This window comes from Phalacrocorax aristotelis, unplaced genomic scaffold (assembly GCF_949628215.1).
Source record: "Phalacrocorax aristotelis unplaced genomic scaffold, bGulAri2.1 scaffold_144, whole genome shotgun sequence".
Lineage (NCBI taxonomy): Eukaryota > Metazoa > Chordata > Aves > Suliformes > Phalacrocoracidae > Phalacrocorax > Phalacrocorax aristotelis.
In genome coordinates this window covers 138653-153063 of record NW_027441211.1, presented here as the reverse complement: position 1 = coordinate 153063, position 14411 = coordinate 138653, and the positions used below count along the sequence as shown (strand labels likewise).

The window sequence follows — 14411 nt, the reverse complement described above, 5'->3', positions numbered from 1 at the left end:
GCAGGCTTCTTTTATTGCAGTGCAGGAAAGCGGCCACTGGAGAAAGCCACGTACGAGGGAGGCACGCAGGTTGTCCCTGCAGGCTTTGAGTAAGGTGCTCCTTCAGGCTTCTCCCAGGCGGTGGTCATTGCAGAGACATGCCTGTGGGACGATGGTGCGCATCTGGGCATGGTCGGGATTAAGGAGGAGGAGGAGGGTCATGGAGAGAGGGTAAGGAGGTGAGAAAGGGGTGAGGAGTGAGTCTGAGTGTCCCAAGGGCTGTGCCGGGGACTTTGGGTCAGGGTCTAGCAGGGCCCACAGGTGTCCCACAGCTTCTTGGTGTAGCGGGGCAAGACGCAAGGGCTGCAGGCGGGAGAAGCGTAGGGTCTGCCAAAGGTGCAGAGGCCCCCCGAGCCCTGCGTGGCCCCGGCACCGTAGAGGCCCCCCAGCCCCAGGGAGCCCCCAAAGGCCGGTGCTCCGGAGGAGCCCACCACGGCTTGCTGGGGGAAGGAGCTGAGGATGGGGCCGGGGAAGGTGACGACGACGGGGGGCGGCTGGATGAAGGCCGTGGAGTCGGGGCACTGGCGGGCGCACAGCTCGTTGCAGCTCTCGGCGATGGGCTGCGGGACAGCGACGTGCTGTGGGACGGCGACGCTGGTTTTTGGTGGGCACAGGTCGTAGCAAGACATCTTTGTTGGAGAGAGCTGAGCCTGAAAGACATGGCCCCAAGGACAGGTGTCATGACCGAGGAGGAGATCCTCTGGCCGAGCAGGGCCTTGTTCCAGGGCTGCCTTGGAGCTGGAGGGGCCAGAGCCACCACCTTGCCCGCACTGCCCACCGCTTGCCCTTTGCCCAGACAGCCCCCCTCAGCGCCCTGCTCTCCTCACACAGAGGACGCACAAACCCTCCCTGAGAGCCGGGCCTTGCTCTGCACGTCCCGGCCCGAGGCTCCTTCTTCCTCCCACCGTGGCTCAGCCTGCCCTGGCCGCCCGAGCCTGCTACCAGCACGCCCGCTGCTGTCACTGCTCTCCCGCCCAGGGAGGCCCCACGCTGGCCACTGCCACAGCAGGCAGACAGCGGCAGGCACCCACCTACCCTTTTCCTGAGCAGAGCGAGGCAGGAGCGGCGGATGCTAGCACTCACCGAGGGCAGCGCTTTTATTGCTGGCCGCCGAGTGCAGGGAGGAGCTGGCCACGCTGGGGACACGTGGCCCACGGTGGCCAAGCCCCTGCCTCCTCCCTGCGTGGCACGGGGCTGTTTTGCTGACGCCGTTTCCTCGCCGGCCCCAACCCGCTCTATCAGCCCCTGCCATCACCCGGCTTGGATGCTTGCCAGCTGCCACCTCATGGGCCAAATGAGCCCCGCTGTCTTTTCATTATCTCGGTGTGTAAGAGGGCACGCAGCGTGACAAAGGCTGACTGCAAGCGCCCGGCGTGCCACTGCTCTTCGCCAAGGGCTTTGTCTCACGGCGGCCCCGTGCCCTCTTTGCAGATCCCCAGGCAAGACCAGGTTCATGGCACTGGGCAAGAAGGTGGCCTCGCAAAGTAATGCGGCACGCAAGCGACCGCATGACGTATGCCATGTGGCTATTATCTAGAGAGGCGCGAGGTTACGAAATGCCAAATCAAAGGCACTCCTCTCGGTCACTGCCTGCTCAGCACGATGCATCACTCGCCAGCCCAAGGTAGCCAGCCTCCCTCCGCCCCCAGGCGCTGGCCATCAAGCTCTGCAAGTCTAGGGGAGAAAGACCACTCATGCGCTTCCGTGGGGTATGTGATGCAAGGAGCACGGATCCCCACCTGGGCCCACGTGCCTCGGGCTCATGCCCGTCCTGCCAGGCCCTTGCAAGTGTGGCAGGAGCCCCATTGCTGGGGGACGGTGCTGGGCAGGGTCTGCCCTCGAGCTGCTGGGCAGCTGGGAGCCCCGTCACAATGCACAGCCACAGCAGCCCACAGCTACGCTGGCCCCATTGGCGCTGGCGCCTCTCCTCCCAGCAGAGCCTGGCTGCCAGCTCAGGGCACAGGTGTCTTCCCAGGGCAGAGCACAAGGCAGGCAGCGAGGAGCTGCAGAAGCAGGGGCCTCTGCTGCCGCGCGCAGCCCCTACGAGGGGGATGCCCGCTCTCAATTAGCCCACGGAGCAGAAAGGGGAGGAGAGCCTCAGAAGGGGCATGTGCTGGACGGGCGAGGGGATGCTGACTCAGGGAGGGCCAGAAGCCCAACAGCCCTGTTGTCATTGGCAGGAGGGAGTGCCGCCTCTGCAGATTGGCCCAGGTGGTGCTGAGCAATGGCAGGGCCGCTATAAAAGCTCTGCCCCTGCCAGGCTCTCCCATCCACTGCTCTGCTTGCCTTCTCCTCTGGGAACAGGGTAAGTCTGCGAGCGGTTCTTCTTCAGACCCCCTGCTCTGCGCCCGACCCCTGCGCCTCGGGTGCTCCCCTCAGCTGCTCTCTTACAACCTCTGCCCTCTCGCAGAGCACCATCAGATCCCGCACAAAGATGTCTTGCTACGACCTGTGCCCACCAAAAACCAGCGTCGCCGTCCCGCAGCACGTCGCCGTCCCACAGCCCATCGCCGAGAGCTGCAACGAGCTGTGCGCCCGCCAGTGCCCCGACTCCACGGCCTTCATCCAGCCGCCCCCCGTCGTCGTCACCTTCCCCGGCCCCATCCTCAGCTCCTTCCCCCAGCAAGCCGTGGTGGGCTCCTCCGGAGCACCAGCCTTTGGGGGCTCCCTGGGGCTGGGGGGCCTCTACGGTGCTGGGGCCACGCAGGGCTCGGGGGGCCTCTGCACCTTTGGCAGACCCTACGCTTCTCCCGCCTGCAGCCCTTGTGTCTTGCCCCGCTACACCAAGAAGCTGTGGGACACCTGTGGGCCCTGCTAGACCCTGACCCAAAGTCCCCGGCACAGCCCTTGGGACACTCAGACTCACTCCTCACCCCTTTCTCCCCTCCTTACCCTCTCTCCATGACCCTCCTCCTCCTCCTTAATCCCGACCATGCCCAGATGCGCACCATCGTCCCACAGGCATGTCTCTGCAATGACCACCGCCTGGGAGAAGCCTGAAGGAGCACCTTACTCAAAGCCTGCAGGGACAACCTGCGTGCCTCCCTCGTACGTGGCTTTCTCCAGTGGCCGCTTTCCTGCACTGCAATAAAAGAAGCCTGCAATCCATGCCTGCCTCTCTGCCTTTCCTTTCAAAGCCCAGCGTCGGCTGCGGGGCTCCTTGGCCCTGCACGGGGCCCCGGCCAGCTGCGCCAGGGCACTCTCTCAGCCCCCGCAGAGCCAGGCTCAGCTGCTTTTGGGGAGACCCCCCCGCACAGCCCTGGCAGCTCTGGACGCACACCGTCCCGCAGATGAGCTCCAAGGGCCCTGCCTCAACGCAGGCTGCTCCCCTGCCTGCAGGACACACAGCCCTGCGGCATTTGCACACCTCCAGCCTCCTTGCGCAGGAGCGCAGCTTACCCAGGGTCTGGAGGCCAGCCGGGGGCCGTGCCTGACACGACCCCAGCCCCTTTCTGCCTCCTGGGCTCTACTAGAGGCGTGGCGGCAGAAAGCAAAGGGGAGGCTTCCCTTCCTCTTCCTTATCCCATTCCCTTCCCCTCCTCATTCCTCTTTGTCTTTCCCCTTCCCGCCGCCTTCTTCTCCCTCCCACCCTTCCCCTTCCCTCCACTTCTTCCCTCTCCTTCTCCGCTTCCCTTTCTCCTTCCGCTTATTACCCCCAGCACAGACCAACACGCGCGCTGCTCCTCCCTTCTCTGACGCACACCTGAAATCACAGAAATCGCAGCCACGCTCCTGTGGCAGGAGCCTTTGCAGGGCATCTTCTCATGCTGACCCCTCCAGCAGGCTCACCCACAGCCCGCTGCCCAGCACCGTGGCCAGCCAGCTTCTGCATGTCTCCAAGGACAGAGACTCCACCACCTCACGGGGTAACCTGTGCCACTGCTCGGTCTGCCTCACAGGGAAAAAATTATTTTGGGACATTGAGGCAGAGGCTCCTGTGTTTCACGTGGTGACCATTGGCTCTTCTCCTGGCACTGGACACCTCTGACATGAGCCTGGCTCCATCGTCTTCAAGCCTCCCCTTCAGCCATGTCACAGAACCACACAACCACAGAATCACAGGCTGGAAGTGGTTGGAAGGGAAATCTGGAGATCACCTCGTCCAAACACCCTGCTTGAACAGGTATACCTAGAACAGGGGCAGAGGACCGCATCCACGTGGGTTTTGAATATCTCCAGGGAAGGAGACTCCACAGCGTCTCCGGGCAGCCTGTCCCACTGCTCTGACACCAGAACAGTAAAGGAGTTTTCTCTCACGTTTAAGTGGAAATTCCCATCTTCCAATATAGTCTCATTGCCCCTTGTCCTCTCACTGGGCACCAAGGAAAAGAGTCCAGTCCCATCCTCTTGGCACCCACCCTTCACAGATTTTAAGAAGCATTGATGAGATCCCCCCTCACTCTTCTCTTCTCCTGGCTGAACAAAACCCCGTCTCTCAGCCTTTCCTCATGAGGGAGACACTCCAGGTCCCTCATCGTCTTGGGAGCTCTCTGCTGCACGTGCTGGCCGTGCTGGCCTTCTCTGCACATTGGTGAGCCCCGCTGAGCCTCCTCTGCACCACCATGAACAGTCCCATCTCTCTCTGGATCTCCTCAGCAAGAAGGAAAATGTCCCGCGATTATCCACACTGTTTCCAGCACAAATCCAGAACATAGCCCCATCCCAGCTACTGTGAAGGCAAGTCACTCTATCCCAGCCCAAACCAGGATGCTCATCGGTGAGCAGCTCTTTGCTGGGCTCTCTCCAGGAGCCACACATCTCTCCTGTGCTGGGCAGCCCTGGGCTCAACACAGCACCGCAGGGGTGGCCTCGCCAGTGCTGAGGCAAATGCAACGCTCCCCTCCCTCCCCCTGCCGCCCATGCTCCTCAGCATGCAGCCCAGGGCCCCGCTGGCTGCCTTTGGCCCAGGGCACGTGGCCGGCTCGTGCTCACCTTGGTGTCCAACAGCAGCATCCCCTGGGCCCACCCTCAACAAGCTGCTCTCCAGCACGTGACAGCCATTTCCCAAGCGCGGGTTTAACGCTGGCTCTCGTCCAGCCTCCTCTACGCAGGTGCCCAGAGGTGCTGCCGTGCTTCGGTGGATCAGCGGGACCTGGCGGTGCCGGTGTCTCTCCTGCACTGCGAAGACCAGGCAAAGGAGCGCTGCCAGCACCTGGCCTGCTCTCTGCCCTCTGCCCTTTCCCCAGCTCCTGCAAGCTCCAACCAAAAGCTCCCTCTCCCCTGCCTGTCTGCATCCTCCCTCTCCCAGCGCTGCCCATCCTCACCTCTCCTGGGCATCTCAGCATTTGCCCTCCCAGAGCTGACGGGCACGCGACCCCCGGTGTCCTCCCAAAGGGGCACAAAGAGGGAGGGAGGCACGAGTTGGATGCAGGAAATCTTTATTGTGCCCAGAGGGGCGGGAGAGGCTCTCAGAGGGAGGGTGGGCAAGACCCAGAGAGGCTGGCTGCCGCGTGTTGGGGGAGGCAGAGGGATCTTCCTCAGACCATCGATTCTCTCTCCGGATGCCCCGTTGCTGCAGCGCTCTGGATGCTGAAGTCGTGGCCCTGCAGCCCCACAGGGCCTTTCGGGTCCACCTCCTGCCCCGTCCCAGGGCAGGGAGGACTGGGCACGGGAGGGGATTAAAGGGCAGGGGAAGAGGGCAGGAAGGGCCAAGGGTGAGCGGCACTGCCAGCTGCCCAGGCGTTGGATGGGGCTGCTCAGCACTCCTCAGTGCCTCGTGCCCACCAGCTCAGCCGTGCATGGGTGGCGGTGGCATTGGTGTTTGGTGTGGGGGCGGTGCCGGGGACTTTGGGTCAGGGTCTAGCAGGGCCCACAGGTGTCCCACAGCTTCTTGGTGTAGCGGGGCAAGACGCAAGGGCTGCAGGCGGGAGAAGCGTAGGGTCTGCCAAAGGTGCAGAGGCCCCCCGAGCCCTGCGTGGCCCCGGCACCGTAGAGGCCCCCCAGCCCCAGGGAGCCCCCAAAGGCCGGTGCTCCGGAGGAGCCCACCACGGCTTGCTGGGGGAAGGAGCTGAGGATGGGGCCGGGGAAGGTGACGACGACGGGGGGCGGCTGGATGAAGGCCGTGGAGTCGGGGCACTGGCGGGCGCACAGCTCGTTGCAGCTCTCGGCGATGGGCTGTGGGACGGCGACGTGCTGCGGGACGGCGACGCTGGTTTTTGGTGGGCACAGGTCGTAGCAAGACATCTTTGTGCGGGATCTGATGGTGCTCTGCGAGAGGGCAGAGGTTGTAAGAGAGCAGCTGAGGGGAGCACCCGAGGCGCAGGGGTCGGGCGCAGAGCAGGGGGTCTGAAGAAGAACTGCTCGCAGACTTACCCTGTTCCCAGAGGAGAAGGCAAGCAGAGCAGTGGATGGGAGAGCCTGGCAGGGGCAGAGCTTTTATAGCAGCCCTGCCATTGCTCAGCACCACCTGGGCCAATCTGCAGAGGCGGCACTCCCTCCTGCCAATGACAACAGGGCTGTTGGGCTTCTGGCCCTCCCTGAGTCAGCATCCCCTCGCCCGTCCAGCACATGCCCCTTCTGAGGCTCTCCTCCCCTTTCTGCTCCGTGGGCTAATTGAGAGCGGGCATCCCCCTCGTAGGGGCTGCGCGCGGCAGCAGAGGCCCCTGCTTCTGCAGCTCCTCGCTGCCTGCCTTGTGCTCTGCCCTGGGAAGACACCTGTGCCCTGAGCTGGCAGCCAGGCTCTGCTGGGAGGAGAGGCGCCAGCGCCAATGGGGCCAGCGTAGCTGTGGGCTGCTGTGGCTGTGCATTGTGACGGGGCTCCCAGCTGCCCAGCAGCTCGAGGGCAGACCCTGCCCAGCACCGTCCCCCAGCAATGGGGCTCCCGCCACACTTGCAAGGGCCTGGCAGGACTGGCACAGTGCTGGCATGAGCCCGAGGCACGTGGGCCCAGGTGGGGATCCGTGCTCCTTGCATCACGTACCCCACGGAAGCGCATGAGTGGTCTTTCTCCCCTAGACTTGCAGAGCTTGATGGCCAGCGCCTGGGGGCGGAGGGAGGCCGGCTGCCTTGGGCTGGCGAGTGATGCATCGTGCTGAGCAGGCAGTGACCGAGAGGAGTGCCTTTGATTTGGCATTTCGTAACCTCGCGCCTCTCTAGATAATAGCCACATGGCATACGTCATGCAGTCGCTTGCGTGCCGCAGTCCTTTGCGAGGCCACCTTCTTGCCCAGTGCCATGACCCTGGTCTTGCCTGGGGCTCTGCAAAGAGGGCACGGGGCCGCCGTGAGACCAAGCCCTTGGCGAAGAGCAGTGGCACGCCGGGCGCTTGCAGTCAGCCTTTGTCACGCTGCGTGCCCTCTTACGCACTGAGATAATGAAAAGACAGCGGGGCTCATTTGGCCCATGAGGTGGCAGCTGGCAAGCGTCCAAGCGAGGTGATGGCAAGGGCTGATAGAGCGGGTTGGGGCCAGCGAGGAAACGGCGTCAGCAAAATAGCCCCGTGCCACGCAGGGAGGAGGCAGGGGCTTGGCCACCGTGGGCCACGTGTCCCCAGCATGGCCAGCTCCTCCCTGCACTCGGCGGCCAGCAATAAACGCGCTGCCCTCAGTGAGTGCTGGCATCCGCCGCTCCTGCCTCGCTCTGCTCAGGAAAAGGGTAGGTGGGTGCCTGCCGCTGTCTGCCTGCTGTGGCAGTGGCCAGCGTGGGGCCTCCCTGGGCGGGAGAGCAGTGACAGCAGCGGGCGTGCTGGTAGCAGGCTCGGGCGGCCAGGGCAGGCTGAGCCACGGTGGGAGGAGGAAGGAGCCTCGGGCCGGGACGTGCAGAGCAAGGCCCGGCTCTCAGGGAGGGTTTGTGCGTCCTCTGTGTGAGGAGAGCAGGGCGCTGAGGGGGGCTGTCTGGGCAAGGGCTAAGCGGTGGGCAGTGCGGGCAAGGTGGTGGCTCTGGCCCCTCCAGCTCCAAGGCAGCCCTGGAACAAGGCCCTGCTCGGCCAGAGGATCTCCTCCTCGGTCATGACACCTGTCCTTGGGGCCATGTCTTTCAGGCTCAGCTCTCTCCAACAAAGATGTCTTGCTACGACCTGTGCCCACCAAAAACCAGCGTCGCCGTCCCGCAGCCCATCGCCGAGAGCTGCAACGAGCTGTGCGCCCGCCAGTGCCCCGACTCCACGGCCTTCATCCAGCCGCCCCCCGTCGTCGTCACCTTCCCCGGCCCCATCCTCAGCTCCTTCCCCCAGCAAGCCGTGGTGGGCTCCTCCGGAGCACCGGCCTTTGGGGGCTCCCTGGGGCTGGGGGGCCTCTATGGTGCCGGGGCCACGCAGGGCTCGGGGGGCCTCTGCACCTTTGGCAGACCCTACGCTTCTCCCACCTGCAGCCCTTGTGTCTTGCCCCGCTACACCAAGAAGCTGTGGGACACCTGTGGGCCCTGCTAATCACAGTTCTAAAACCTTCGTTTCTGTGCAGAATGTATTTAGGAGAAGCTAGTCATTCCAAATATTGCAATCATTTATATTATTTATAATGCTTTTATTTTTCTCTTCTTAAGTGTTTACTGTCACTCGTTTCACAAATATTTCCAAATTTGTTTCACGTAATATTTTTGTCTTAAATTCACTCTGTAGTTATCTTTATTTTTTTGTGTCATGATCCTTAGTAGAATATTGCATTTAGTTTGTTTCTTATGAAGTGTAATCTTGACAATTGTAGGAATATATATTTTTATCTCAATTTTTATTTCTATTTTCTTCCTATATTTTGTTTTATTTACTTTATCTGTTTTCTTCACCTTGTTTTTCCTAATAAGTCTGTTAGGCATCAAATTTTTAGTGTTTTAGATTATTTTTTATTCAAAACATTGCTGGAGGATTCAGATGACATTATGCCTATCCATAATCCATTTGACGTTCTGCTACATTGCCATAGTCCGCATTCGTGTTTCCTTCCAATTATGTGGTATATTGCCGTTTGTTATGTATTTGCTACTATTGATTATTTTGAGTTGTACTTTTCATTCATAGCCAATTTGCTGTACATTTAGTGGAGAGAGTAACAGAGGTGACGTTTGAAAGTAATTAATTATATTTAAAATTAATTTTTTCCATCCTGTACATATTTTCTTTCTTTCAAGAATTTTTCATAGAATATAAACATTAACTTTAGAAAAGGCTTCTAGGATCATCAAGTCCACCCATCAGCCCAACACTACCATGTCCTCTAAACCACGCCCTGAAGTGCCACACCTACACATCTTTTAAATACCCCCAGGGACGGTGACTCCCCCACCTCTCTGGGCAGCTGTGCCAGGGCCTGACCACTCCTGCAGGAAAGAAATTTTCCCTAATCTCCAACCTAAACCTCCCCTGATGCAGCTTGAGGCCGTTCCCTCTCACCTGTCACTGGTGACTTGGGAGCAGAGACCAGCCCCCCCCTCACTCCAGCCCCTCTCAGGCAGCTGCAGAGAGCGAGAAGGGCTCCCCTCAGCCCCCTCTTCTCCAGGCTAAACCCCCCAGCTCCCCCAGCCGCCCCCCAGCACACTTGTGCTCCAGACCCTGCCCCAGCCCCACTGCCCTTCTCTGGACACGCTCCAGCCCCTCCAGGCCCTTCTTGTCCCGAGGGGCCCAAACCTGAGCCCAGCATTCGAGGTGGGGCCTCCCCAGGGCCGAGCACAGGGGCCCCATCCCTGCCCGGCTCCTGCTGGCCACACCAGTGCTGACACAAGCCCGGGGGCTGGTGGCCTCCTTGGCCACCTGGGCACTGCTGGCTCATGCCCAGCCGGCTGTCAGCCAGCACCCCCAGGGCCTTCTCCGCCGGGCACTTCCCAGCCCCTCTGCCCCAGGCCTGGGGCGCTGCCTGGGGTTGGTGTGACCCAAGGGCAGGACCCGGCCCTTGGCCTTGTTAAACCTCACACAAGTGGCCTCGGCCCATGGATCCAGCCTGCCCAGGTCCCTCTGCAGAGCCTTCCTACCCTCGAGCAGATCAACACTCCCACCCAACTTTGTTTTTGTTTAACTTCAAAAGTTTTCTCCTGCACCCTATTCCCATAAGATCTTTTTTCTTGTCTCTTCTGCTTAGATTATCAATGATTTTAAAATACATAATGAATTTTCTTTGGTTGATGCTGGTACTATTGAGGTATGAAACCTTCACTTTCTGAATCTTCCATGGAAATATGTTCTAAATTCTCTCCTAGGATACATTTTTCACACTTTCTAACTTGTATGAGGTACTTTAAGAGACTAATATCTCTGCAGACCAGCAAAATACTCCCACCTGTTATTTAAAATGCAGAAATTATGATTAATTTTGAAAATATCACCTTTCAACTCTGTTCATCTCCTGTCTTTAACATCCAGCTTTTCAACGTCATGCTTTCTGGTTGGTTAAAGTGCTAGAGGGACACCGGAACAGCACTTGGACAGCGTCCTCAGAGATATGGTGTAAATTTGGGGTTGTCCCATACAGGGACAGGCGTTGGACCTGATGATCCTTGTGAGGCCCTTCCAACTCAGGACAGTGTATGATTCTAAGGAAAGATTTTTATCTCAGTCCACCAGGCTCCTGTTGAAGTCAGCTGTAGACACTCTGAAAGAAGCAGACTACCCTGGATGACACAAAAGGGAAAGCAGGGCAGGGACAGAGGTGGCCAGCCCCATCGGCTACGAACCACAATCTGATTAGGGGAGTGATATGACTGACAGTGGCTCCCTCTTTAGAACGATGCTATTACTCACCATTGGGACATAAGAGTCACATTATAACAACAAAACAGCAAGCATAAATCACTAGTCAGTGTTTCTAAAGTGCTTTGTTACCCTTTGTTCCTCATTTGCTTGACAAAATCTTCAATAAGCACTTTTTTCCCATGGGAACCCCAAAAGACATTTTGTAATTCGGAGAGCATTTAAATCACAATGTTATTAAATACAAAGTAATGCTACTAAGTGAAGAGAGGAAACAGAGGACTTTGATGTGGAGAGGGTTTGTTGCCCTGAGTAATGAGGCACAACTCACTCTGACTTGCAGATTTTGTGGTAAAATGTAAATCTAGGCAAGGAAGTCACCCCCAAGCTGGGAGATGTGGATTGCAGTAATTCATTTTCTTTGCCTGGAGAGTGGTTTTTTCCTTCCCCTGCAATAAATGCAGGACAGTTTTTTTTTTTGGGAAACACTCATTTTAGCCAGCTGTTGTTTCTACTTACCTCTAGAGCCACAACTCCTCCCAAACTGCAATGGTACATATCAGAAAAAAAAACAAACAGACAAAAAAACACTCCCCCAAAATTCCCCAAACCCAGATTTATAAATATAATTCCTTTATCACCTGAAGAGAAAAGGACAATATCAGGGTGAAGCTTTATCACAACAAGAAATATTCAGGTTAGGCACTTCAGGAATTAAGACCAGGTATTTCAGCTCTGGGGTTCTTCTCAGGGATGTCAATGAGAAAGGTCTGTAAAATGCCTTGGACATGGGTAAAAACCTAAAAGTTGGAATAAAAGATACTGACCGTCCTCTGAAAAAGCACAGAAAAAGGGTAAATAATCACAAGTATATGTAGATTTTTTCTGGAAAGTATAGTTTGAAATGATGACATATTTTCACCTGATGTGCAGCGAATATGCCATCTTATACTAAGAGAGGATTTGATCAACAATGTTGAAAGGATTTTTTTTCATGAAAGAAAAGAAGAGCTACATTACTATAACCCATGACTTCCAATGGCACAAATCATGACCTAATTAAAGTAATGGTGTGCACCACCTTGTTCCCTGTACATTAAAGCAAATGTGATTGTGTAACGCTGGTGTCTAAATCACTCACACATTTTCATAAATTAACACAACACCAAACATTAGCTGGGTTGAACACCAACTACTGAAATCATTACAAAGTACCTTCTTCTCAAGAAGCCCCAGAACATCCTTGGTAAGAGTTAGCACCCACAGTGTCTAACAAAAAACCCTTTACATGCTGCATTGATTTTTTCTGAAAATTTTACCTGTTTTGGTGGATCATGTGCAGGGGTGGGACTTCATACATTTCAGGATGGTGTTTTCTTTGAATTCCTGGGTCAGTGATTTCACTGTCAGCAGAACCACGGGCCCCTTGAAGGCTGAATTTCAATTCCCACTTAAACTTTTAGTGAAACAAAATTATTTTTATGTAGGATTGAGTTGCCACTCAAAAGACTATTCCTCCTAATGGAAAGCTGTTGGGGAATTGCCATGGGTATCGTAGCTCTCAGCTGGTGTTCATGACCACTTGAAACCCATCTTAGGTTAATGAAGCCTATTTAAGTTAGGGATGGAAAAGGCAAATTCCTGAGTAGTCCTAGGATAAGCTGCACTCTGTCTTCAATTAAGTTACCAGATAAATTTAAAGGTATGTTAGGAAAAATTTACATGTCAGCCAAAGATGAGTCTTATGAATTCTCTGAACAGACAAGCTTATGACAGTTTGTAAAGGGAGAAGTAACATGTAGAGTCAGCTTAATGCATGTGGTAATTCCAGTGAGGTCACTATAATGATACCAGGAATTACACTAGCCAATTAAGACCCAAGATCAAAGAAATCATGATGGTGTAACATGGACATCACATGGTGTGAGAATTTTAATAAAATCATATCCGTGATAAACACAAAACATTCATCACTCAAAGCTGTTAAAAAATTTGCGTTAGGCAGCCAAATGCAACCCGTGGCACCAAGCAAGACTCAAACCCCATAGGAATGCTGAGAAACCCTATATAAGCACTGGCCTCTGAGTTCATCCAGACACTTCTTTCGGCTTATTCGCATTCTGAGCTTAGTAAGTATGATTTTTTTATTTCTTTCTATTTAATTAATCAGAACCTATATGCAAGTAGATATAGAAGATTCCTATAGGTATGCTAAGATTCTGAGCAGCATTAAATGGCTTCTGTCTGTAACTACTCTAAAGTGAACGCAGGGGTAAAAGCAGGGTTTGGGAGACATGTTATGAGTGCAGAGATTCTAAGAAAATAATATGAGTGTTCTAAGCTAATTAGAAGCTTAAAAATCACAGATGAAAATAGTTATTTCAGATAATTATTTTCATATTTTATAAAATTTAAGATAAATATAATAAGTGGCCACCTTTTCAACTGTGTTCATTGGTATTCTGGGAGACATGAATGAATCCTCTGATTTCAAGCAAAGCCACATCTAACTTGGGGCACTTACCCAACTTTGGGGAACTCTGTGGTAGATGGCACTGAGGTTCCTCTCTGGTTCCTCAGGGTATGTGCTTGCAGAAAGTGAAAGACATATCCATGTGAGTCCAGAAGAAAGACCCATCTGTGGGGTCTGGTCATTCCTGGGGTGGTCTCATACAGCCAGGAACATCAGATCCGTGTGCTCAGCTAATGTTAATGAGGTTGATCAAGGCTGCTCATAAAACATACACTATAGGACAAAACAACATAGTAATTTCTCACCTATCAGCATCTTGAAATACATCTCATAAACCCTCTGCCTTGTTTTTAGTCTTTTCCATCTCTATCTGTTACAAGCCGATATCCACTACTGCAAAGATGTCTTGCTACGACCTGTGCCCACCAAAAACCAGCGTCGCCGTCCCACAGCCCATCGCCGAGAGCTGCAACGAGCTGTGCGCCCGCCAGTGCCCCGACTCCACGGCCTTCATCCAGCCGCCCCCCGTCGTCGTCACCTTCCCCGGCCCCATCCTCAGCTCCTTCCCCCAGCAAGCCGTGGTGGGCTCCTCCGGAGCACCGGCCTTTGGGGGCTCCCTGGGGCTGGGGGGCCTCTACGGTGCCGGGGCCACGCAGGGCTCGGGGGGCCTCTGCACCTTTGGCAGACCCTACGCTTCTCCCGCCTGCAGCCCTTGCGTCTTGCCCCGCTACACCAAGAAGCTGTGGGACACCTGTGGGCCCTGCTAGACCCTGACCCAAAGTCCCCGGCACCGCCCCCACACCAAACACCAATGCCACCGCCACCCATGCACGGCTGAGCTGGTGGGCACGAGGCACTGAGGAGTGCTGAGCAGCCCCATCCAACGCCTGGGCAGCTGGCAGTGCCGCTCACCCTTGGCCCTTCCTGCCCTCTTCCCCTGCCCTTTAATCCCCTCCCGTGCCCAGTCCTCCCTGCCCTGGGACAGGGCAGGAGGTGGACCCGAAAGGCCCTGTGGGGCTGCAGGGCCACGACTTTGGCATCCGGAGCGCTGCAGCAATGGGGCATCCGGAGAGACAATCGATGGTCTGAGGAAGATCCCTCTGCCTCCCCCAACACGTGGCAGCCAGCCTCTCTGGGTCTTGCCCACCTTCCCTCTGAGAGCCTCTCCTGCCCCTCTGGGCACAATAAAGATTTCCTGCATCCAACTCGTGTCTCCCTCCCTCTTTGTGCCCCTTTGGGAGGACCCCGGGGGTCGCGTGCCCGTCAGCTCTGGGAGGGCAAATGCTG

General features: G+C 56.2%; 5 protein-coding genes across 5 annotated transcripts; 3 read left to right on the top strand and 2 right to left on the bottom strand.

The window, feature by feature from the left end:
- Nucleotides 1-233: 233 nt before the first annotated feature.
- LOC142051104 (feather keratin 3-like) lies at nt 234-682 on the bottom strand. The gene has a single exon (XM_075080293.1). It carries the CDS (start codon nt 666-668, stop codon nt 285-287), a length of 384 nt encoding a protein of 127 aa, XP_074936394.1. The 5' UTR covers nt 669-682; the 3' UTR covers nt 234-284.
- A 1791-nt stretch (nt 683-2473) lies between these two features.
- Nucleotides 2474-3147, top strand: LOC142051103 (feather keratin 3-like). Its single transcript, XM_075080292.1, has one exon. The coding sequence runs from the start codon at nt 2474-2476 to the stop codon at nt 2855-2857; it is 384 nt and encodes a 127-aa protein (XP_074936393.1). The 3' UTR covers nt 2858-3147.
- A 2683-nt stretch (nt 3148-5830) lies between these two features.
- LOC142051105 (feather keratin 3-like) lies at nt 5831-6222 on the bottom strand. Its single transcript, XM_075080294.1, has one exon. It carries the CDS (start codon nt 6220-6222, stop codon nt 5839-5841), a length of 384 nt encoding a protein of 127 aa, XP_074936395.1. The 3' UTR covers nt 5831-5838.
- Nucleotides 6223-7610: 1388 nt separating this feature from the next.
- Nucleotides 7611-8469, top strand: LOC142051101 (feather keratin 3-like). Its single transcript, XM_075080290.1, has 2 exons — nt 7611-7632; nt 8018-8469. The coding sequence occupies exon 2, from the start codon at nt 8039-8041 to the stop codon at nt 8402-8404; it is 366 nt and encodes a 121-aa protein (XP_074936391.1). The 5' UTR covers nt 7611-7632; nt 8018-8038; the 3' UTR covers nt 8405-8469.
- A 5024-nt stretch (nt 8470-13493) lies between these two features.
- On the top strand, nt 13494-14071 carry LOC142051100 (feather keratin 3-like). Its single transcript, XM_075080288.1, has one exon. It carries the CDS (start codon nt 13526-13528, stop codon nt 13889-13891), a length of 366 nt encoding a protein of 121 aa, XP_074936389.1. The 5' UTR covers nt 13494-13525; the 3' UTR covers nt 13892-14071.
- The last annotated feature ends 340 nt before the right edge of the window (nt 14072-14411 follow it).

Coding starts and splice junctions, on each gene's coding strand:
- LOC142051104 (XM_075080293.1), bottom strand. CDS start 668: ATGTCTTGCTACGACCTGTGCCCACCAAAAACCAGCGTCGCCGTCCCA.
- LOC142051103 (XM_075080292.1), top strand. CDS start 2,474: ATGTCTTGCTACGACCTGTGCCCACCAAAAACCAGCGTCGCCGTCCCG.
- LOC142051105 (XM_075080294.1), bottom strand. CDS start 6,222: ATGTCTTGCTACGACCTGTGCCCACCAAAAACCAGCGTCGCCGTCCCG.
- LOC142051101 (XM_075080290.1), top strand. CDS start 8,039: ATGTCTTGCTACGACCTGTGCCCACCAAAAACCAGCGTCGCCGTCCCG.
- LOC142051100 (XM_075080288.1), top strand. CDS start 13,526: ATGTCTTGCTACGACCTGTGCCCACCAAAAACCAGCGTCGCCGTCCCA.